Source organism: Chaetodon auriga, chromosome 1 (genome assembly GCF_051107435.1).
Source record: "Chaetodon auriga isolate fChaAug3 chromosome 1, fChaAug3.hap1, whole genome shotgun sequence".
Taxonomy (NCBI): Eukaryota; Metazoa; Chordata; class Actinopteri; order Chaetodontiformes; family Chaetodontidae; genus Chaetodon; species Chaetodon auriga.
Genome location: NC_135074.1, coordinates 14,807,683 through 14,830,342, shown reverse-complemented (window position 1 = coordinate 14,830,342; position 22,660 = coordinate 14,807,683). Strand labels below are relative to the sequence as shown.

General features: G+C 41.6%; 1 protein-coding gene across 4 annotated transcripts; it reads right to left on the bottom strand.

The window, feature by feature from the left end:
• Positions 1-1,456: 1,456 nt before the first annotated feature.
• lpin1a (lipin 1a) lies at positions 1,457-22,355 on the bottom strand. 4 transcript variants are annotated; one of them, XM_076724894.1, is made up of 24 exons: positions 22,167-22,343; positions 18,587-18,787; positions 18,055-18,150; positions 13,522-13,618; positions 13,213-13,429; positions 11,614-11,688; positions 11,281-11,373; positions 10,920-11,031; positions 10,142-10,379; positions 9,630-9,782; positions 9,420-9,513; positions 8,921-9,120; positions 8,552-8,645; positions 7,914-7,983; positions 6,803-6,889; positions 6,336-6,428; positions 6,110-6,174; positions 5,877-6,015; positions 5,501-5,649; positions 5,237-5,323; positions 4,879-5,031; positions 4,618-4,732; positions 4,356-4,459; positions 1,457-4,229 (listed from the first exon to the last, which is right to left on the bottom strand). In XM_076724894.1, exons 2-24 carry the CDS (start codon positions 18,776-18,778, stop codon positions 4,058-4,060), a joined length of 2,895 nt encoding a protein of 964 aa, XP_076581009.1. In that variant the 5' UTR covers positions 18,779-18,787; positions 22,167-22,343; the 3' UTR covers positions 1,457-4,057. The 4 variants fall into 4 exon arrangements, with proteins under 4 accessions (XP_076581009.1, XP_076581092.1, XP_076581176.1 ...); XM_076724977.1 differs by lacking the exon at positions 6,803-6,889; XM_076725061.1 differs by lacking the exon at positions 11,281-11,373 and having other exon boundaries at positions 22,167-22,332.
• Positions 22,356-22,660: the final 305 nt, after the last annotated feature.

The window sequence follows — 22,660 nt, the reverse complement described above, 5'->3', positions numbered from 1 at the left end:
ATACAGTAACTAATATATTTCCTTCTGAAATGTGGTGGAGTAGAAGTGCAAGGTAGCATAAAATGAAAAGAAAGTACAACTACCTCAGAACTGTATTTTGGTAGAGTACTTCAGTGTACCAGAATAGAAACTGATCCATTAATGCAGTAAAGTGTTTGTTTTGTTCTGTGGTGGATGAACGGCTCTTCCCTTGCAGTAGAGAAGTGATCTCTGTGTTGTCATTCTCAACATCTCTGCCATGTGGACCTCAGAGTTTAATAAAACCAGAAGCACAAAGTGGAAGAAAGCAACATGAGGATACTACTTTCTGACAAAAGCAGACTTTCATGGCAGCATTAACTACAGGAACAGATTTAAGGCTACTTACCAAAGTGTGTAACAGTGATATGAGTTGTGAAATGTGAGTGTTTTAAAAAGACAATAATTTAGAGGTAAAATCAGATATTCTGTGTGTGGACAACCCAATGTCAATATCTAAGCTGGGCTAGTTAGCTTGTAGGAAGACTAGTTTATCTGGTATTAGCCTACTGGTATTTAGCTACTGTGTTTGTATACAGTGTGTTTCATGGGGGGAAAGTCTGTATATTAGCTCAAGCTAAGACTAGCTGTAACTAGCCTCAACAAAAAACTGTTGAGGCTAAGCTAAGGCTAGCTGTGACTAGCCTTAACAAAAACTTAGCCTCAAACTAAAAGCAGCATTTGGTTTTAGCTACATTTTGACCAGTTGTTTCATTTTAGCTTTGTAGGTCAAACTAGTCAGTGTTATTTGTGTTCAGCTCAGGCTTTCTGTCTGAGGTGAAAGGAAGAAGTAAAGAAAAAAGAGACAAAGAATTACATTGCCAGAATAAACAAGGGTAACACACATTAGCAATCACCTTTGAGTTTATTGAAAAATGTATCCATTGCACAGATTTATTCAACATTGTTAACAATATCTTGCACTGCACACTGCTCCGTAGGCTCCTGTTTAGCGGTCAAAACATAATCTTTACACAGGACAACAAACTGGATAAACGTCCATGTCAAAACAGAGACAGACTAGATAACTGGTCAAGAGTTTTAAAAGATCTTTCACAGAAAGAGTTAGGTGACAATCACCAAAAAGATGATTTACTCTGAAAATCTGGGAAGGGCATTAAGTTCATTAAAAAGAAAAATCATCTTTACTAACTTTTGACTTCCATATTTCATACATAAGAGCTTGTCATTAGGAGATCTTTGTGCTATGAACAACAAAATTGTCACATAATGAAAAAATATAGCAAAAAGATGTTTTGAATATCAAATGAAGTGACACTGACTGTGTTTCTGGCCAGAATAATCACAACTTGACATACTAATAACAATAAACAATACACTGCCATAATGACAGTTTTATCTCATAATTGTGGGGAAATTATCTTATAATTGTGAGCCACATTATTCAATGTCTTTTTTTTTTTCTTTTTTTTAAAAAAAAGGATGTTCTTCCCTTCAAAGATCAGGTGGCGAGACAGTGATCATTACATCCATGCAAATATGCATCTTAACATTACAACAGCGTGCATCCTTTGTGTCTTTTCCTCTTACATACAAGTTACACTGGACTCCTCAAGAGGCATGTGAACATCAACAGTCTGATCTAATTAAAGGTTAATTCCCTATTCGATGTCTTTTAGGCAAGTCAGTCAAAGCACAGCACCAGACACTTCTATCCTATGTACAAAGAGTAAATAACAGCATAACACTCAGTCACAATCAATTAGAGGGCTTGTTCACAGTATTCTGGCATTTTGATTTCACTTTTTTTCCAATATAGGACACATTAATATCAGACTATAAATATCCTTGTTAAAGTCTAACTAAAATATGGTGAATTACTAAGATTTTTCTTTTCATATTATTTAAAATCAGGAGGGTGGTAAGAACCTGTTCTCCTTTCTTTTTCCTTTCAAAGCTGCTTTCAGTGATCCACCGTGAATAGAGGAGGTTTTATATGCGTTGTAAGCACTCTTCTGTATGTTGCAAGAAGCACTGTACATACTATAGTTTGCACTTCATGTAACTAGTGACCTTGATGCTCACGATATAAACCAGAGGCACCAAATGAAACAGAGTGATGTAGGATGAACAGCTGACGTTACATCACTTACGAGGCATTTAATCCATATATTGGCCTTAGATAGCAATAGATCAACAATAAAAACCTTCATCGTTGATCTATTGCTTTATTTGTAACATGGTGAAACTGCCACCTCACAGTGCAACAGCTGGTTTATTAAGATATTTATAGTTAAGCAGAAGATGGCTGCAAATGCATTGAATGAGCACCAGCAATGTAATAATTTATACAGTATATTAGCCATCACAAGATCAGAGCTTTTTTTTTTAAATAAAAAAGAAATTTACTTCATATGACCACAAATCTTAATTTTAGTAATTATTTACAGTGGTTTCCCCGATTTACGTTATACATGTGATGAAAACAAACAGATGTCTCACATAGATGTAGTACAGCGGACGTTATTTGATGAACAGATGAAAACATTTTTTAAAAAATGTAAAAACAACAGAAAATAGATGCTTGTGAAGAGAAAAATCTAAAAACCTTACAGCATCTGAATATGCTGCATTTAATTCTACACCACAGAACAGATTAGTGCTGTGCATAAAAGTATACTGATGTGTGCAGTAACATTACAAAACTGAAATATATGACCATAGTCCTGTATGGGCTTATACAGTCATTGCATTGATGAGCATTAGTCATTAGAATAACATACTGTACACTGTGATTTATACACTACATTCTAGCATATCACTGGTGTTAATTTATTTGCATGTATAAAAACAAACAAAGAACAGACAGAAGTTATTTGCATTGTTTTGCATTTATCTTGAGTATTTTTTACTGAATACTACTAGTTAAAAACTGTGCTGGAGCCACGTCTTTCACAGTAGCTCGGTCAAAACACCACACACGTTTAGCTGGACCTCTGAAGGAGTTTGGCACAGAGGATGACTGGATGCGATATCTGTGCTATTTTTGCATGTTCTGTATGCTTTTACTGTAACATAATGTTGTGTGGTGCACAGTGCCGTGCTGTGTCTACTGCACTTGAGGTCAGAAAAGCATACTACAACCACATACCTGGACCAGGTCAAACTTGAAGCAAGAGTCTGAGCAGTAGTCTGATGAGTAAAAAGGTAATTTTTTTTTCCTAAAAACAAGGTAAGAAACGAGTGCTGCACCAACAGGTTGACTTGAGATTTGACAAGATGAATTGTACCGGATGTGATTTACATTTCATTGTCAAATGTGGAAGCCAGTTGTGTGTACAATCTGAAAGGGCTGCTTGCATAGAGTCTTTGTGGGGTACAGCAGCATTTCTTATTTAATCTACATGGTGTGTCCTTATGTTTCAGGGGACATTTCATTAGTTTAAGATAGGTGTGTCTAAAACGCAATTTTTTAATTAGAAATCTCAAAAATAACGGGTATCAGGTGGCACAAGTGGGGACAAACCGATACTGAAGTCATTTTGGTGCAAAATAATAATAATCATCACCCTCTGGCAAACAATATACATTCTGTGTGGCAGCTTTTCTATCCACTGTCTAAATGAAGAGCGAGGTGGGATCAAGGAGAATGGTAACCAGTCAAGGGAATCTCTTACGGAGCTAAAAAGCATGAAGGGTGCTGTCTTTTTGTTACTTTCTTTTTTTGTCTGTCTTAGCAGTCCTTTTTGTGTTCTCAATGTTGAATGGTGATTTTGTTTATGTGGAATATTGAAAACACATTCATCTATTTTGAATCAGAAGTCGCATTACTAAATCTTTTAAGTAACGCCTTTGAGCCATTCATTTATCAGGTATAGTGTTAGGAAAAGTTTGATGGCTGCTTCCCACACAGTTCTTGAATAAGTTTTTGATTCTAAAATAATCAGCATCTTCACTGAATCTGGGCTCTTGGCTTCACAATGAATCACAAAAGCACTGACCACAGTGTCGTGCCTGACTGCGATGTGGAGAAAAGCTGCAACGCAGCGTCCTCAGTGCTGGATTTGTTGGGATTTCCTCAGCTTGTCTCAAGTGGCTGTGGGTCTTCTTCTTCCCGGTTGGTGCCATCAGGAAGTTGTTCGCTCCAGTAGTTGCACTGGCCAAAGGTGTCAGAGCAGGAAAAGTCCGCTCCCTCATCTCGAACCAGGACCGGGAAGACATGGTCGACCACATCACACAGGCGCCCGTAGCTGAGAGGGAGACACACAGACTTTGAGTGTACAAAACTAGAATTTGGACAGTCAAACCTCTGTGCGCACGCGTCCAGAGTCTGATTACATGGATGAAAATCAAGTGAACCATAGAATATAGCTTACGATGAGATATTGGTTTTGGCGTGCTCCTGTATCAGTTCCCCCTTGGGATTGACGGTGAAAATCCTGTTCAGAGGAACACCCACCTCCTTATAGGAATATACATCCTGAAATCACACACACACAAACAATCAGCATCACCACCAAACCAAGAGGTAACAACACAATAAACAAATACATCAAGACCCCAGCAGTTCTTCGTAATGTAGTCCACTCGTTAAGGAGAAAGCACATGCTTGTGTCTGTTAGCGTGCAGTTGTCTCACCGTGGCTCTGTTGCCAAAAGCAGCGTAGAAGGGTTCAGTGTTTGGGTAGAAAAGGTGCTTTATGTCTGTGAGACACTCGATCTTAAACTTCTCTGGTTTCTTCTCAATCACCTCCCTACACAACATAACATGACATCAAATACATGTTGCACTATTATTCACTAATGATGAATATTTGCCACTTTGTTTTTATGGCTTCAAGGCCACATAAATTCTGTTTACTCCAGTGCAGCCTGTTTGTACATGTGGCGTGTGTCTGACCTGTGCAAGGCAGAAAAGAGGCTGCTGGGGCTGAGCAGCACCGGGCCCATCGGCAGCATGGTTCCCCTCTCATTGACCCAGTGCAGGTAGCCTCGCGTCATGTCAGCCATGCCAATGGCCCTCGCCGAGCAGTACATGAATTTATATCCGTTTCTGTGACACGGAGGCAGGGAGCTTGTATTATGCAGTACGGTTCAAATAATAAATCATTAGACTGATGACGAGCCATTACATATGCTGCAGTAAAAGAAAATTAAGCAATGAGGCAAACAAATATGTGATGTTTGTATTATATAAGCTGATGGAGCCAGATTTCTGCGCTCTGTACAGTGTGTGCACATTATAAGGTAGCACTCACAGGCTGACTCTGTGGTAAAGACGTGCGATACCCTGGTGAGTCCAGTCTTTACCCAGTGTGGGGAGGATGTGACCCAGAGTGTCTGACCTACAGAGTGACACAAGAGAGGCAACATCACACAATCGATACTGATGCACTTATTTACAATAAAAAAAGACAAAGCCCAACACCAAATCTGTGACAGCCTGACACCTACTGGTGTAAAGCTGAAACTGCACTGCCCTCTCTCATAGCCTGGTTTGCCATTGTCTTGCTTTCCTTTACCTGGTGATAGTTCCATCTATATCAGAGATGACTATCTTGTCATCCCAGCTCCAAAGATAGATTGTGCCATGGCAGCGACAGGTGCCCTGATACTGAGTGGTCACGCTGAACACTACATCATTAGGACCCTCCTTCAGCTGCAGGCTGACCTGTAAACATACACACACATGCAAAGTCAAGCAGACACACACAGACTGAAAGGAAGAGATTATTTATAGCTTGTGACTGCCCCAAGGGAAGACAATGTACCAATGTTTGCTACGTAAACAGAGATGCTTCTTTCACGTCATAGTGAACCATATGTGCAATACAAGTAAGTCACACATCACAGCTTGACTTGACACAGCTCAATAAATCCAACTGTAGGAATGCACACCAGCTGCTCTGAGGTGAGGCGAAGAGTCTTCTTATAACAGACGCTGGCAGAACTCATGAGGAGCTCTGACTGGCAGGATCCTGACGCCTGATTGGATGATCTGTGTTCCTCATCACTAGAGGATGACTCATCCTTCATCCTGAAAAAGTCAGCCAATTTGATATAAGATGAATCTGAACCGGATGAGAATGGGAAAAATATGGTATGTTTTTATATTCAAAGTCTGAAGTCACCTGTTTGCTGAGGGCATAGTGAGTGAGCTCTCTCCTTGGTCTCCTCCTGCCTCTGTCACTGATTCCTGAAGTGCACAAAGGTGGTGTTGAAGAACAAATAAGGCTCCCATCGTTTGCCTCCTATTTTCCCCCCATTCTGACACTCTTTACTGTGTAGTATATATAATGAAGGCTGGGGGAAAATGATTGAAAATCTCACCAATAATGTGTGTGTCTGTGTGCTTACTGATTTGGAGTCACTGTTCCTGCTCCTCCATGAGAACCACCAGCGTCCCCCTTTCTTTGGCATCTTCTCCTTCATGATGTTCTCCACTGAGGCCTGGAGACAACCATGCACATACAACTCAAAACTGACTGAAAATGTAACTCAAAACTGACAGAAAACAAAAAACTCAAAACACAGTGGAGCAGAAAACACACATAGACCATGAACAGAAAAACATGCAAAATGAAACATAACAAGCAGCTCATTTCAAACCACACGGACCTCCAACTAAATCACCACAGGCCAGGATTCAATGGAACAAAAAGACTTCCCAAAATTGTGACTGGGTAATAGTGGGGAAAAAGCATGATAAAAATGCAGCAAGATACACCATGAGGAGAAGGAGAGAGACATGCAAGACAGACAGGCTGACAGTGGTGAAAGACGTGCTCTGACCAACACTCAGGCAAAGCAAGAAAACATCATACAGGCTGGGGAGGGCTGGAGCCAAACAGACCAGGGAGGCAGTACGAGAAGAGGCCAAAAGCAGAAAACACGTAACTCAAACACCAACACTTAGTGCACACAAACACAAATCGGATGAATGGTGGGAGAAAGAAAATATGTAAATAAAAAGGAAAAAGTAAGGAGGGGGATAAAGACATGACATTATTAAAGTGTTAGGAAAAGAGATTTCACTGTGGTACAACGCTGGCAGCTCGGTCGCGAGCTTCCCAGTGTGTGTGTTCATGGGTCAATTTCAATTTCGGGCATATCATATCTCAGTATCATATGTGCTGTACAACAATAACCCAAATGGCTGAATACCGACTATGAGAGCTGGAAACGAATGTGAGGACACATTATCTGCTAGCATTTGGTTGAATTTGCATGAAACAATGAGAGAATGCTGCAAATGCCAACACTGAACCAAAGTGAAACATCAGATTAAGGAGAATTCATTGCAAAATGCTGGGAGTGCACAGGAGAAAGTGATGCAGGGGGGTGCAGAACACTAAAAGACACCAAACACCACCTAACAAATATATGGATAGCATAATCACATTTGGAAAAAAAACAAAAAAAAAAAACAAAAAACATAGCATATGTAGTTATTTTACATTTTTGAGCATTCTGTGCTGTCTAATATTACCCTGAAGTACAGGGGCGAGACACGCTCAGACATTTGCACTTTACTTGAGTATTTCTATTGCATGTTATCTTATTTCAGAGAGAAATATAGTATATTTCAGTCCACTGTATTTATCTGATGGCTGAAATTTACATTCAGATTCTGACTTTAAATACAAAACATATCATCAGTGTATAAAATATGATTATAGATTAAAACTACCTATACTACACAAAGTACTGCAAGATGAAGATTCTGCTTACACACTAATGCATCAGTAATAACTCATCAGTAACAGCGTAATATAATACTTAATAATATGAAAAATGAGAGTTGCTTTAACTTAAATAAATCAAAATAGTTCTTCCACCACTAATGCCATTAACCGATGAGATTAAACACACAGTTACCTGGAATCAAGGAAACACATCAGAGAATATATTTGTGCATCACTGTGGTGGTCTTACCTGCGGCAGTGGTTTCTGATAGACCTGCATGGCCAACATGACAGGAGCTGCTGTGCTCCAGTTGTAGTACCTACAACAGAAGACAGGGAGCGCTATGAGCACTTACTTTCTAGGCCAGGGCTCCCTTGAAAAACTGATTTTGTGATCTCAATGGGACTTAACTCGTTAAATAAAGGTTTAATCATAATAGTAATCAAATACACGCAGTGACTTCCTGGAGTATGCTGGTTGCCTGGCAACCTTGCAAAGACAACATGACTAATTGAAGTTGTTGGGCCCGGCCATGTGGTCCGGCTCATAATCCAACATAAAAAAAAATTAGGTTGTTGTACAGATTAAACAAATGAGATATAACTCTAAAGGCTAGCTGTTTCTAAATGTTCCCAGTCTTTATGCTAAGCTAAGCTAACCAGCGGCTGGCACTACTTTCATATTGGCTGTGCAGACGTGAGAGAGGCATCAATCTTTAGGGAAGAAAACATACATACAAAATCCCAAAATGTTGAACTATTCCTTTGAATGACATTAAACTGTAACATTAGATATGCCGAACATGTTAATTATGCCTGTCATAGTTTCTGCACTCAGTCTGAATGTGTATCACACTTTAGTTTTGAATACAGAATAGTAATACATACTTGTGTCCTATCTTGACCACCAGGTTAGGGTCATCAATAATAGAGGGGTTTTCAGAGAACTGCTGGTAGGAAATTGCCCTCTCCTGGAACTGCTCTGTGGCATGGAACACACACACACACACACACACACACACACACACACACACACACACACACATACACACACACACACGGTACATACAGAGGCAAGAACACACACAGATTGACAGATGTTTCAAAAAGAATTGTTTCGAAAGGTAAAATCGTTTATCTATAACATAAGATATAAGGAGACGTTAGACATGATTTTTTAAGTTAAAATTTAACAGCAATTTCACCTCATTTCTTCTGTCCTTCTGTCATGGCCTCCAGGCACATTCCATATCCTACCTCTTGTGATCTCCCTGTTGTCAGTGAGTCCTCCGCACAAAGAGATGGCAACATGAGGCAGGTCCCCTATTTGGTCAGACAAACTGTCCACACCGCTGTCCATCCCACTGCTGCCCACTGACTGTGGGGACTGATTAGCGCTCCGCACTCCCATCATCATCATCTCTGAGTCTCCCCTCATGGAGCTGCTGCCTCCGTCACTGCAGAGAGGAACACATTCATCCTCAAGGACATACATCTCTGAGAATGTAATGTATTTAATTGCTGTGATGGTGACAGTTTCATGATCAAAATAGCCAAAAAGTCATGAAAGACAGGACACAAATAAAAGTCTTCCCAACTCTTGAATCTTGCTGAAGACCTCCGGGGTGGCCACCAGAGGGTGTGTTGCACCACATGAAAGCCCTCTATACAAAGGGTGTGTGTGCTTGGGGTGGGGTATGTCCATATGAAGGCATGCACAAACATGTTCAGTAGATCTATATGTTTGTTACTGAACCTTTTAGGGAAGTAGAGAGCAGCTACTTCAGGCTCCAGCTCTGTAATGTCATCCAGGTATATGCCATCAGCACCCAGGTGTTGGCTTCTCTTCTCTGATAAGAGACAATATCACACATCATCAGTGGCAGATATAAAAGACAACACTGAAGGATTTAGACGCTTTGAGTTCAAGAAAACCCTTGTATTGTTTGAGATAGAGAAGTGACACCTTTCTTCTTGGATGGTGAATCAGTTCTTCTGATGGGGCTTCCTCTATTCCTGCCTTCCTCAAGATGATCAGGGAGAGTCCTGGGAGACACTGAGCAGGCTGTTAAACCCTCCATCGCTGCACACGATGGCCCAACACTTTCCACTTCTCTCCCTGAAAAAAAGAAAATCAAACAAACTCAAACTCACGAGGACACACTGATACGCAAGGTGGGATTATCACTAAATGCACCACTATGCCTCATCAATGGACAAGGTCATATCTGAATCATTCAGAAGTCACGTTTGCAGAACTTGAATTCCCACAGAAATGACCACTAGAGGTCACTAAACAGCAAGTGCTGCAAGTCTGACAAAGAGACACTGTACAGGCCTGTTGTCTGTTTACGACCTGTCAAACAACCTCAAATGTGGCTCAGAGGACATTAGAATCAACCCCTGACATTTGTCATTCTAGACACTTGCAGAGAATACCTTGCACATTAAAAGCCATGTTGCCCTCCATATAAGCACCTTGCTCTCCTTCCGTCCTGGCCCCAGTCTTTGTGCTTAGTCCGACCTTGGCTCCATTTTTGCTTTCTTCAGCGTCCTTGTCCCCACCGTGAGCAGCGGTCTCTCCTTGCTGTGGAGCATAGACAGTTAAGGAGGGAGGTCCAGTGTCACTGATGGCTCTGAAGTGAGTGCTGGCAGACACCGGGATGGAGACTACTGAGGCAGGGTCCTGCTTCAGGTGGGAGGTCAGGAAGGATGGCTGTGAGAGAGAGAGAGAGAGACAGAGATCAAACTTTTCACACATTTTTTTGTACTCAAGAATGTTTCTACTCTTACTTTCCTTATCTCATTTTGGGAAATATGCTTGTTAGGTTTCTTTACATGAGAAAATTGATAGCACTTCATGTTTGTGTGGTAAATATGTGGTTGGAACCAGCTGCCTGTTACTTTAGCTAAGCATAAAACTGGAAACAGGGGCAAACAGCTTGCCTGGGTTTGTCCAAAGGTAACAAAATCCAGCTTCCAGGATGTCTAAAGTCATGGACGTCAATTTCCTGGAGCCTTTACGCTAAGCTAAGCTAACAGACTGCTGGCAGTAGTTTCATATTCACATACAGACATGAGAGTGGTATTGAGCCTCACATGTGATACTGTAGTGAAATATTTACGATAATAACATGTAGAACCAATACAATCTGCAAATCTGAATTAAATATGTTAGCAAGAGGTGAGATATTTTTTTGCAACATCTATGAGTGTGTGTGTTTGTGTGCATGTGTGTGAGTGTGCATTTAGATACCTGGGCAGCCTGTGGCAGCTCCCCCCAGGTCCACAGCATCTCAGGGTTGTCTTTGTTCTGACTGGTTAGCTCAGAGTCGCTCTTTGGCGTTGATGACCGTGAATCATCCAGGCTGCAGGCAAAGTGACACTTGATTAAAGTCATTTTCTCCTACATATTCTAACAGATAAAGTACATTTAACATCGTTGATAACTTAAAAATACTAGAATGAAATTGAATCTACTCTGAGTCTAATATGAACATGAGCAATTTTAGAAATATTATAGGTATAATTTTCATGCAAATTGTGTGCTTTTCCTTCATTAGTGCATTCTTTCATGTTAGGCACTCAGAAAGTCCAGAACTGAAGGTGACAGATACCTAGCAGGGGAAGAGAAGTGAGAGGTCTGCTGAGGACAAGAGATGGACAGACCACAGGGTTGAGGGATGGAGAGAGTCTCCTTAATCACATTACTACAGGAAGATAAAGACAGACAGACAGACAGACAGACAGAGAAAAACAGAAAAAGGAGACAAGGAGAGTGAAAGAGAGAGTGAGAGACAGTGAATCATGAGTATTATATAGTCATTGTGAGCACAGAAAATGGATTAAAAATGCTTCATACAATGTGAACAGGAAAAAAAAAAAAAGTTTACTAGAGAGCTAAAGAAGACCATAAAGTGTGTGTAAAGTATCTGTGCATATAATAATACCTCTGTGAACCGGTCCAGTCAGTGCTGGGGCGTGTGTGTGCGATGGCTGAAGACCCCTGATCACCGTACATGGGCCTGATCAAAAACACACATATGTAGCAAGATGTCAGTCATACACACATACACACATTATTTCACAACTTGTACACCCACCATACTATACACAGTATCCCTACAAATCCAAATTAAGCACAATAAGTGAGATTTGTTTATGCTTGTTAAAATGTTTTTTGAAACACCAGTAGTCGTACGTTTATCTCCTCCTTACTTCCACTCCTTTTGCAGCCTGTTTGACATCTCACAAACCAGCCTAAAATTTGCATATCAAGAACAGTACTGTATTAAGCATGACATGAGGCAGACACACAGTCTGTCAAGTCTTTAAGGGGTTCAGGAATTTCCCCTGTCCTGCAATGCGGCAAACTTCCGGAGAAAAGCTTGGAACCCCTGCAGTCAGGCAACAAACACTGTGGGAACAGGACAAATCCCTGGAGCCCATCCCACAAACCGAGCTGGTGCTCAAAGGCCTTCACACAAATACATAAATACAAACATGCACACACATGCATTAATTATCATCCTGCTAAATTGTTCCGAAGCATTTAATCTGAGTCCTTGACGTGGCTCTTCTCACTGTTTGGGTGGCGCTCAGTTGAAGAAAAGTGACATCACATACTTGCACCAATTAGGATTTAGCAGCATTTGAATCAGAATCTGATGACTGTTGGTGAGTTGTTTGGTCGCTGTCAGTCAAATCTGAACAAACAACACCCACACAGCTCTGATGAAGCGGACTGGCTGTTAGTGTTGATTATTTAATGTTACAGAGGAATAAGATTTAAAGCCAAGTTTTCAGGTTCTTTAAGGGACACAGACGGTGGGCTGGCATGTTAAAAAACTAACTCTTGGTAATTAGGACACAACTAAGGAAATGTCATTAGTTTTGCATTGAGGGGATTGTCATTACAGCCTCATCCTAAGGGGGACCATGAATGTTCACTGCAAAATGTCACTGCAATCCAACCAAGCTGTTTGGATATCTCAGTCTGGTCTAAAGTGGCTGACATGGCATCCATATAGCCACACTGCTAGCACTGCTAAAAATGGACATTTTCCAGTTTGAGCATTAACAGAATGTCCTCAGCTTACAGGGCTTTTTTGTAGTCCTGTTCTGCTGATTTATGTGGTGCAAATGCACAAGCCTCTTTTCAGACAGCCGGACGAGCATTAACACACTCATTCATGCATGAAAAACATAAACACATACACAGTCTCACACAAGTAGAGGGGCTCATCTGTTCACAAACAACATTGTGACTGCTGACGAATGTTGTTTACCACAGCAACTGAACACAGTGACTGGCATTTCACAACCCCTCTCTCTCTCTCTCTCTCTCTCTCTCTCTCTATCTATCTATCTATCTCTCACTCACACACACACTAAAATGACATGGAGGGAAGGTTTAACAGTCTGCTAAAATTAAGACAGACAAACACCCATAAGTTTGCTCAGAAATACTGAAAATAAGGTATTTTTGCCATTCCTGTAAGCCTAAAACATCCAAACAAACAAACAACACAACACACACACACACACACCTGCTGCCATCACCCTCTTTCTCCTCATCTGAGCTCAAGTCAATGGTAAACATGTCCTCGTCCTCGGAGAACTCTTCTCCACTCTCCTCTCTCCTCCCTCCCCCGCCTGCCTCTGGCCGTGCCTTCCTCCTCCTCTTCCTCCTCTTCTTGGTCATCCCGCCATCACTCTGCTGCGGCCCCAGGCTCTGGACAGGAAGTGAGTTGCAGGGCATGGTGTCTATGTGATGCAAGAGAGTAGCATGAAAACCACTGAAGAAGCACACTCACATTTTCACAAGTATCAAAATGCCTTTCTTCAAAAGGGCCTACCATGATGACGAGAACCTCTCCTGCCAAGATGGGACTCCATTAACTCATCCCCCGTTGACATGATGGGCGATGTTGCGAGGTAAGATGGAACTATTTCCTGTCAACAGTGGAATGTGACATCAAAATCATGATTAACTGCCTGCTCAAAGTGAAATTAACAGTATTTGAGTCTGCAGCCAGGTTCTGTGAGGCTGTGCTGTGAGCTAAATGGTAACACTGGCATGGAAACATGCCCGCGATGACAATGCTAACATAAGTTTAGCAAGCATAATAGCACTAAACACTACTGAGGCTGATGGAAATGTCAGTTTTGCAGGTACTTCATAAACCAATGTATCCATCCACCTAGATGATACGAGGGATTCATCAAAATCATTAGGCTTTTTCCACAGGAACCATGAATGAAGTGATGTTTTAGTATTGGTCAAACTGGTGGACTGACTGACAGACAGGTACTGTCATCCCTGAAGCTAAGCTGCTAGTGTGGCTGAACAAGAGTCTCCATCTTAATTTAGCATCTTTGCATGCTAACATTTTCCAGTTAACACTTAACACAAAGTACAGCAGAGGCTGATGGGATAGTCGTTACTTTCACAGGTGGTATTTGGTCTTAAGACGCTGGATGAAAAGTTAAAGGGTCACCACAGCAACTACAAGTTATCCAAGTTATCCACGTTGTTGAGACAGTTAACATAAAACCACAAATGCCAACATGCTGGTGCCATACCTAAAAAGTATGATATGCATACTGTATTTGTTGTGGTCTCGATTTTGTGCACTGTTTTTGTTTCTTGCCCTGCTTGTGTTTGTCCTCTTCCCTCTGTTTTCTCCCTTCCCCTCCCGCTCTCCCTCTCTGCAGCGCTGGAGTGTGGAAGGAGGCGGGGTCAATCTCCTGACCACTTTGGAGACACACCTGAACGGCATCAGCCCATCAGCTGCTGGCTACTTCAACCAGCTTTTCCACCTGCTCAGTGCCGGAAGATTTCTTGGTCTGCTCACATGTGTCTCGCCACGTTGTCTGCCTTGCCTCCTTCCTCGCTCCTTGCTCCAGCGTCTTCACTAGCTTATTTCAGTTCTTTGTTTATTCTTAGTATTTCCCTGAGAAGGTGATTTTTGGTTCTAGAGAATTTCTATTTTCTTCCCCATTGTGGTGATTTTCTGTTTTTGCCTTTTTTGCAGTCAACTTTGCCTTTTTCCCCCTAGCGGTGATTTTTCGTTGCCTTTTGTTTGTACTTTGTTTTTTGGTGAAATAAACTCTGTTCCTCGTTCTCTGCAATCTGGGTCCTGGCCGTGTTTGTCGTTGCTCGTATCGTAACAGTATTATGTTATACTGCAAAAACACAGTAGTGCAGAGCAGAGTGTTAGCGATTGATGAGACAGACATGCTTTCTTCTCCATGTGGATCTACATAATCTGGTGGGAATTTGGGTTTGAGCCCAGATTAGCAAAATCACACAGATTTGCTCATCGCAGTCTCGCTACAACAGGCCTGAGCCAGAAAGACAAACAGAGATAGAGAGATAAAGATAAAGAGATGATCCAACCAGGGCAGACTAACACATGCCTTGCAGTGCACGTGTCAGAACACAGTCCAAGACAGCCCAATTCATTTTTATGAGAGGGAAAAAGGGACAGTGTTCAGGATGTACACTATGCCGGGTCACAGCTCATCTGCTCAGAGCTCTGGCCTGACAGGACACATCCACCCCAAAACCACTTTTAAATCCTTTGGGATGCTTCATTCCCCATCATAACTGTTTATCTCACAACTAAACATGTTATTTCTGCAAATAAGGGTTTCAGGTTTCAAAACCTGCACCGAAGATTTTAATGGATCCCTCATAATGCAAATCCATTTGTTCATCCAATTGTAATTTTTATTTTTTCACCTGTAAGCAATACAGTATAACGACATAACAAGATAAATTACACTACGTATGTGGTTTATTTTTTTTTTTACTACAGGTATTCAGAAAATCTTAATGTTCTAGCCTGAAGGATCCGTGGGTCCATGTGCCAATACACAAGCACCAACAAATCCTGTAACTTGTAACAGAGAGTAAAAGGGGGGGTTGGGTAGGAGAGGCACAGGAGGCTGGGCTCGATGCCAAATAGTTCCTTAAATATGTTGTTGATCTTTCTCTATTCAGATCGGTGAGGTGATAACTGAAAGACGGAACAAAAACACAAATGCAAAACAAATCATTTGAAACTGCAGGAACCCCAGGCTGCCAAATGTTACACCGAGTCATCCTCTAATGTTTATGTGTGTGGAAGACTTACTGCACGTTACTACTGTTCTGTATATGTTGTGTGTGCGGTCTGCCCGTCAGTATGGACAGCGCACAGATGAGTGGAAGTGCCAGGCCATGTGCAACCGACTGCACATGAAGGTGAATTTGGCAGAGCTATAAATAGCCCTCTGGTGGTTTTCCACTCTGCTGAGGGAGAGTTATGTCAAGGAGAGGATTTGACACAAGGCCCCAAAAGTGTGATAGACTTGGTCAAAGAAAATTGGCAAATAATTCTGTGTTTGTTTGAATTTGAAGAAGCCTCTAAGACTGCTTTGTATTCCATTAAGCCCTGAGGCATTACTGTATTCCTGCAGGATCTAAAGAGCACCTATGGCACCTACTGAGTGATGGACAGTTGCAGAAAAGCGGAATTAGACCTTCAGTAGTAATCCTTCAGATAAAGAATTAGATCTTCTCAGACATATTGCTCTTAATTCCTGACTGGGAAAAACAGCCAACTCTCATCATGCGCCCCCCCCCCCCTCCAGCTTCCCATGAATCCTTGCCTATCGCTTTCCAGAATCACTTGTCAAAACATCATGTCTGATTGTTTCCTGCTATATGTGCATTTGTGGCTGTAACACGATCTAGTATGGCTACAAGAAAAGCTGTTTAGCTTTAGGACTATTGTTTTGAACATTTACCTAAATTTCATACAATTGTAGTTTGATATACTACTTTTTCCTCATCTAATCTGTTCATACACAACCAGCACACCATTCACAATGTCAGTGACATCATCGCAGGACTCCAGAATGAAGCCCTGGGATGAGTGATTCCAGCTTTACTCTGCACTTTATTATTTAAGTTTGAAATTCTGGGCAACTCCCTGTTGTGTCTACTCTACAACTTTGGAATACACATTGTCCCCCGTCCCCCGTGTATATCTCACAGCACGTACAGTAACTCATGTGGAGGATGTGACCTTTGCTGCTGTAAGCGCATACATTTTTAGTTTTGGCGTCCCCACTGACGGCTGACCCCTGACCTCCAGTGCAGATACCGGCAGTGCAAGTCACATGCACATGAATAAAACAGGAGATGAATAAATAACCAAGCATCTGTGGCTACTGAGGTGGCAGAGCATAAGAAGACAGCATGTAAGACCATGTAGATTAATTGGCAAACAGAGAAAACATGAATATTTTTCCACAGTCACGTGTTAAAATGTCACAAATGGTGTGTGTGCCAATGTATTCCTCACGTTGTGGGGACATAAATCTGTTTACACAGTCACATTGTGGGGATTCACCTGCCTTATGGGGACAAAATGCAGTTCCCCATAATGTAAATCACTACATTTTAGGGCGAAGACTTGGGTTAAGGTTAGGGTAAGTCTCCGGGAAATGAGTGAGTGAACCGGCTGACTGACCACTAGCTGTTTATGCTATCTGTCAGTCCTGATGGTTCATTTCTAGGAAACTAATGTCATGCCACATGGGGCATGTCAGGATGCAAGAAGGAGACAGAAGCTCTTGTTCCTTCTCGTTCAGCTTATATTTCAGCTGATACGATAAAGTCATTATCTGATTTTGTATGAACAGAATCTCAGATCAGCAGATTGTTTTCCATTCAACACAGATTGATGTCGCTGTCCATGTGTCAAGTGGCTGGTGAGGTCATCCATGTGTCTGCCAGGATCTCTTTCCCCACATGACCACATACTTTTACTTGTGTTTTTGTACCCATATTCTTTGTGTCTTTTGTGTTTTAGTTCTTCCACGATTGGATTAGAAATGTTATTCATGATCTTATTGCATTGCTCACTGTAATTACTGCCTATCTGGGTCAGGACACTCTTGATTTTGCACTTATTGAATCCATTGAAAGACTGTCTTTAAGATCACTCTGATTTTTTTAGGTCAAGCTTCACACTACTTCTGTATGACGATGACAGGTTATTGACTGTTGAAAGATTTTGAAGCCTCCTCCAGCAGCTGTCTCATGGAGAGGAGGGGCTCATGTTTACCTCCAACAGTCTTGCCTGGGCAGGAAAACTAGGCATCTAAGACTGAGGATTAAAATGATGACAGCATGTATTCACAGAGTCATCAGTCAGTGGTGAAATCAGTTGCAAATCACCATGCAAGAGGGCAAGAATTGAACAGGTACCAGTGCAGACAAAGCACTGCCAGCGTTTTAGATCAGACTGCACGACCTTCATGTCAGTAAGTTATGTTCTGTCCTATTTGTGTGTGTTTACTGACGCAGAGTAATGGCTCTGTCAATCATTACTTACCAGTGTGTTCTCAGTCTCTTTGACGAAGAAGGCCTCTCCATTCTCTCCCAGCTTCATGTGCAAACTCACTGGCTCTCCATTAATCTCTATGTCCACCTGCACGACAGGATAAAGACTCATTAGACATGTTTTAAACCTCATTAGCATGAATAAAACAGCTTTCAATGTAGGATTTTGTGTCAATGTTTTAAAAATAAATATTCGTATCAGACAGCAGATACCATTAACAGTAGCTTCTTAAAACTCTGTTGTTATCTCAACAGGGTATTTTATTTTTACACTTTTTTAAGAAGGCAAAGCACCTTAATATTCTCTATTGCACTTCTTCTTTTCCTTCAGTGAAAAACAATAATTAAAACTTGTGTCATAATCTCTTAGGAACTTTTCCTGGCTTTGCTTTTCTTTTGTTGTCAGAGCACAAGTCTGAGCAACAGCTCTCAAATTACCTGCTCACAAAACCACGTTATACATGCAGATGAAAAAGCAAGACAGGGAGTGAAAGCGTGAGGGAGCGGGCACCCTGTAATCTTACCACTTTCTCACGGGACCGCAGCACGCCCATCTTGCCGAAGCGGACGTGGAAGGGGGAGCACTGCAGGGAGCCATCGGGCTGCCTCACCACGATGACATCTATACATCCAGACAGGGTTGCAGGGTTGAGTCCCCTGTACAGCTCTTTGACCTGCACAAACACCTGGCCCGCCAACTGACCCACATAGTTCATGGTCTGTAACTGGAGACAAGCAAGGAAAGGGGAGGGAAGAGGGAGGGCGAGAGCTTTTATTAATATATTTCCAACAAGAAATCCTCCACTTGTTCTTCTCTTTTGTCTATTGGATGTGATTCTATTTACAATTGAGGCCTTTAACGCATGCAGAACGGCACACACTGGCAGGACATGACCTTTAATGGGACTACTGATTGACAGACTCGAGACAAGATGTTCTGTGTAACTGCAAGGCCACCATGTCATCTTGCCACATTAAAATACATTATTGATCCACCGAGTCCAATTACTGCCCACACAGGCCAGCCAACCCTGCAGTGTCGGATATTTGGCATCGTAAAAAAATGACACTTTTCACATTATTTTCACTCCTCTTGTGGTTGCTGGTGTGTTTGTGGTTGTGATGGGTGTTGCTGTGTGGGTGCGTGGATGTGAAATCGTTCTTCTTTTTTTGTATATTGCAAACAAAAATTGCCTTTTCATCTCTGAAATGCAAATACACTCCATCAGGGACAAGAGTAATCATGCAGTGCTGTGCCAGTCTTTCTGACCCACAGCCTCTAATGTGCTCTGTCTAGAATGCAAAACAAGGCCCTGGAGAGGGACACAAACAGGGAAACGCATTCACTGGGCTGAGAGATGGGTGGATGTTGATTCGGGGGAGGGGGTTAGAAAATATATTCAGCATCCAAAGGAAATCAACAGGACTGTTTGTAACATAACATAGAAAGACAATGAGATCTTCTTACAGTGATGGTCCTTTATTCATGGGAGCAACTATGGGTATGATGTCAGTGAAAAGACGTGCAAAATGTCTAAAAAAAGGGGTGGACTCCTGATTCAATGCTAATTCAATATGTTTTATGATTCTTAAGTGTTGCGATTGTACAAGTATTGTGATAGATTCTGGGAAAAAGGTGAATCCTACACTTCTAGACTGTATATCATCACATGTCAGTCAGTCTCTGAGTTTTATTTCAGTAGCATCATTGCTATAATTCATATAAGACTGGTTAATAACATACTTTTTAAACTGCTGCATTTAGCTGCCAAGCTAGTGCCAAAAGAGAATATCAAATAAAATAAATATTAGGCCGAACAAATAGCAGCACAAATGTGAACATCCTTCATATGAAAACTGTCCTTTCACAACCCTGGATGTGTCAAGCTAGTAAATAAAATGTATATATGTGTATACGTGCTGTCACCGGCACATAATGTCTCCACTAAGTGGAGGCTGTAATTTTAAACACATTGGGAATTTTGAGCGTGACTGTTGACCTTCGAGGTTGCTGTAGCAGGTCAGTGTATAGCATTTAAGCTGCAGAGTAGCAGACTGAGTTAGAAAAGTGAAGTCAGCAGTTTGTTTCCACCAAACAGGAAACGTATGTTTGTCAAGTATGAGCATGCGTGGAATGTTATGTTAAGCATATATCAGTTGTTGAGATAATATAATCGTGGTCATGTAGTGCTTGTTTGTCTTTATGCGTGTTTGGGTGTTTTATTGTGTGTTTTTAGGCTCTGTATACTTTGTATGGGTTGCAGTATATTTAAATGTAACACTGCCTAATATGTGACATCCTTGTCTTGTCTGTAACAAACTGTCCCTTAAAATCTCCACCTGCTACCTGCTTGTGCTGACTCAGATACTGGCATCCTCTACCCCTGTCTCCACACACACACACACACACACACACACACACACACACACACACAGAGGGGGGGGACAGATGGCTCAATATTTCGGGCAGACCATGTAAGAAATTAATGATGAGGATGATGTGCAAGCACCCATCAATTACTGTGGATCACAGATTTGGGCTGCTCTGCTCTCATGAGCGAGCGATACTCTGTAGTACATCAGTCCCACGTGAGATGCTCATCACAGGCTTGTTCTGACCTGCCTGTTACAGCTACACCACAGATTACAACACTGTTATTAAACCAATGAATTCACTGTGTGCAGACACAGCCTCATGGCACCTCTGCTTAAATCACATCTGATTAAATATGATTAAATTAAACAACTTTTTGGACTTCTCTTTCTCTTTATGGGTCAGTTAATCCAAATTATTCCTTCTATTTTCAGTTTCTACCACAGTAAAAACGGCTTCCACTTGAACTGTTCACAGTGAGGTTATTGAAAAAAATCGGTTATTGCTATGAACACCAGAAAGACAAAAAAAAAAAAAAATCCATCACCTTCATTAATTTGGCTGGTATAGAGACCTATATCAAATAAAAGCAAAACTACCTGCATGGCTGGACACCACAGGACCGAAAAAACGTGGCATCAATCTCTTGATGCACTATAAGCTGCGAGAAACTATTCGATAAAAATGACATAATTATTTGATCCCTCAAATTATGTCTCAAAGACACACGTGCTCATCCGTGGACATGCCACAAACCTCATATCACTGTCAACATAGACCACGTGCAAACAGTTGGGACCACTCATTCACACACACACACACACACACACACACACACACACACACACACACACACACACACACACACACAAACCAAAGCCTTGCCCACTCTTCCAGGAAACCTCGGTTTCACAACCAATCACAATGCTCTCTCATTACGTAATAACCAATCACGAGACCACTTACAGGGATTCGCTCATTCAGTGCATTCGCTGAAGAAACAGCACAGCATTCAATGAACGTTGGTCTCAATAACTGCTGTTATTTCTGATTCAGGTTCAAAGTGTAACATCAAACCCCTCAGTGACTTCTTTATTTAAAAGTTGGTCACTATAAAACTTCCCTCTCACCAAACAGGCCTATGAGGAGGCACAGAGGCAGACAGAGGTGACAGAGAGGCTGAGGGATTTACAGGCGGATGATGATGTGAGGGTTTATCCAATTAAATGAATTTAATGTGACTGGAGCAGCTGTCTAACACTCCAGGATTACTGACTGTTAAACTAAATGGCAACAAGGACCGACAGAGATCATTACTAGACCACTGATCATATTTCAGTACGGTATATCATTTTGTACATTTCTACATATACCTTTAAATATGTATGACCTTACTATAAATAGGCGACATAAATAGGAGGAAAGGTCATTTTTATTGCATGAGAGCGTCTCTGGTGAGGCTGAAAAGCAAAGCAGATAGAGTAAAAGATCAACATGACGCTGATCGTCTGGTCACAGTGTCATGTGTGGCCTGTGAAGCGACATGTAAACATCTGCACACGGGGTGAGGCTCCGCAGTCTGCACCGCAGCTCCGCCGCGCATTACAGCGCACACAGGCGCCGTGAGGGCAGGCGTCCAAGCGTCCATGCTGAATAAACAGGCTGGGAAGATATTTACTACTGCCCTCACGACAGGTTACTGCAGCCTACAGTCCAGCAATCCTACTTACATTGTTTATTGTTGTCGCTCTGCGCTCCGGGATCTTTCCGCCATCCAAATATTCCACCAAACGTCCTCTGCAGTTTTATTCCGCTACATGTCAGTCCTCACACCAAACGCTAAACATCTCCCTACATCTGATCTTAAATCTCCTGCTCAGAGCTGCCTCGATATTTAAACCACAGTTAAAATATTCCTCCCACCTCCACCGGACCGCAGATGAAGAGCCACCCGATTGGCTGAGCCACCGCTGACGTCACTCAATGTCGACTGGAAATTTCCCTCCTAAAGTAAATTTTATTTGATTATTGTGATTTTCTATTCTAATTCTGCATTGATTTCTTTCCATTGCTAAAGGCATGCTTTATGAAGAATTACAAGTTGTAACTAATGGATTTATTAATGCTTAATAACTCAATGATCTTTAAAAATCACTTATAAGCCCCTCTAAGGACTTGTGGGTTACCATATTTTTCTCATCCTGGGGGACACTTTTTCTTCTGT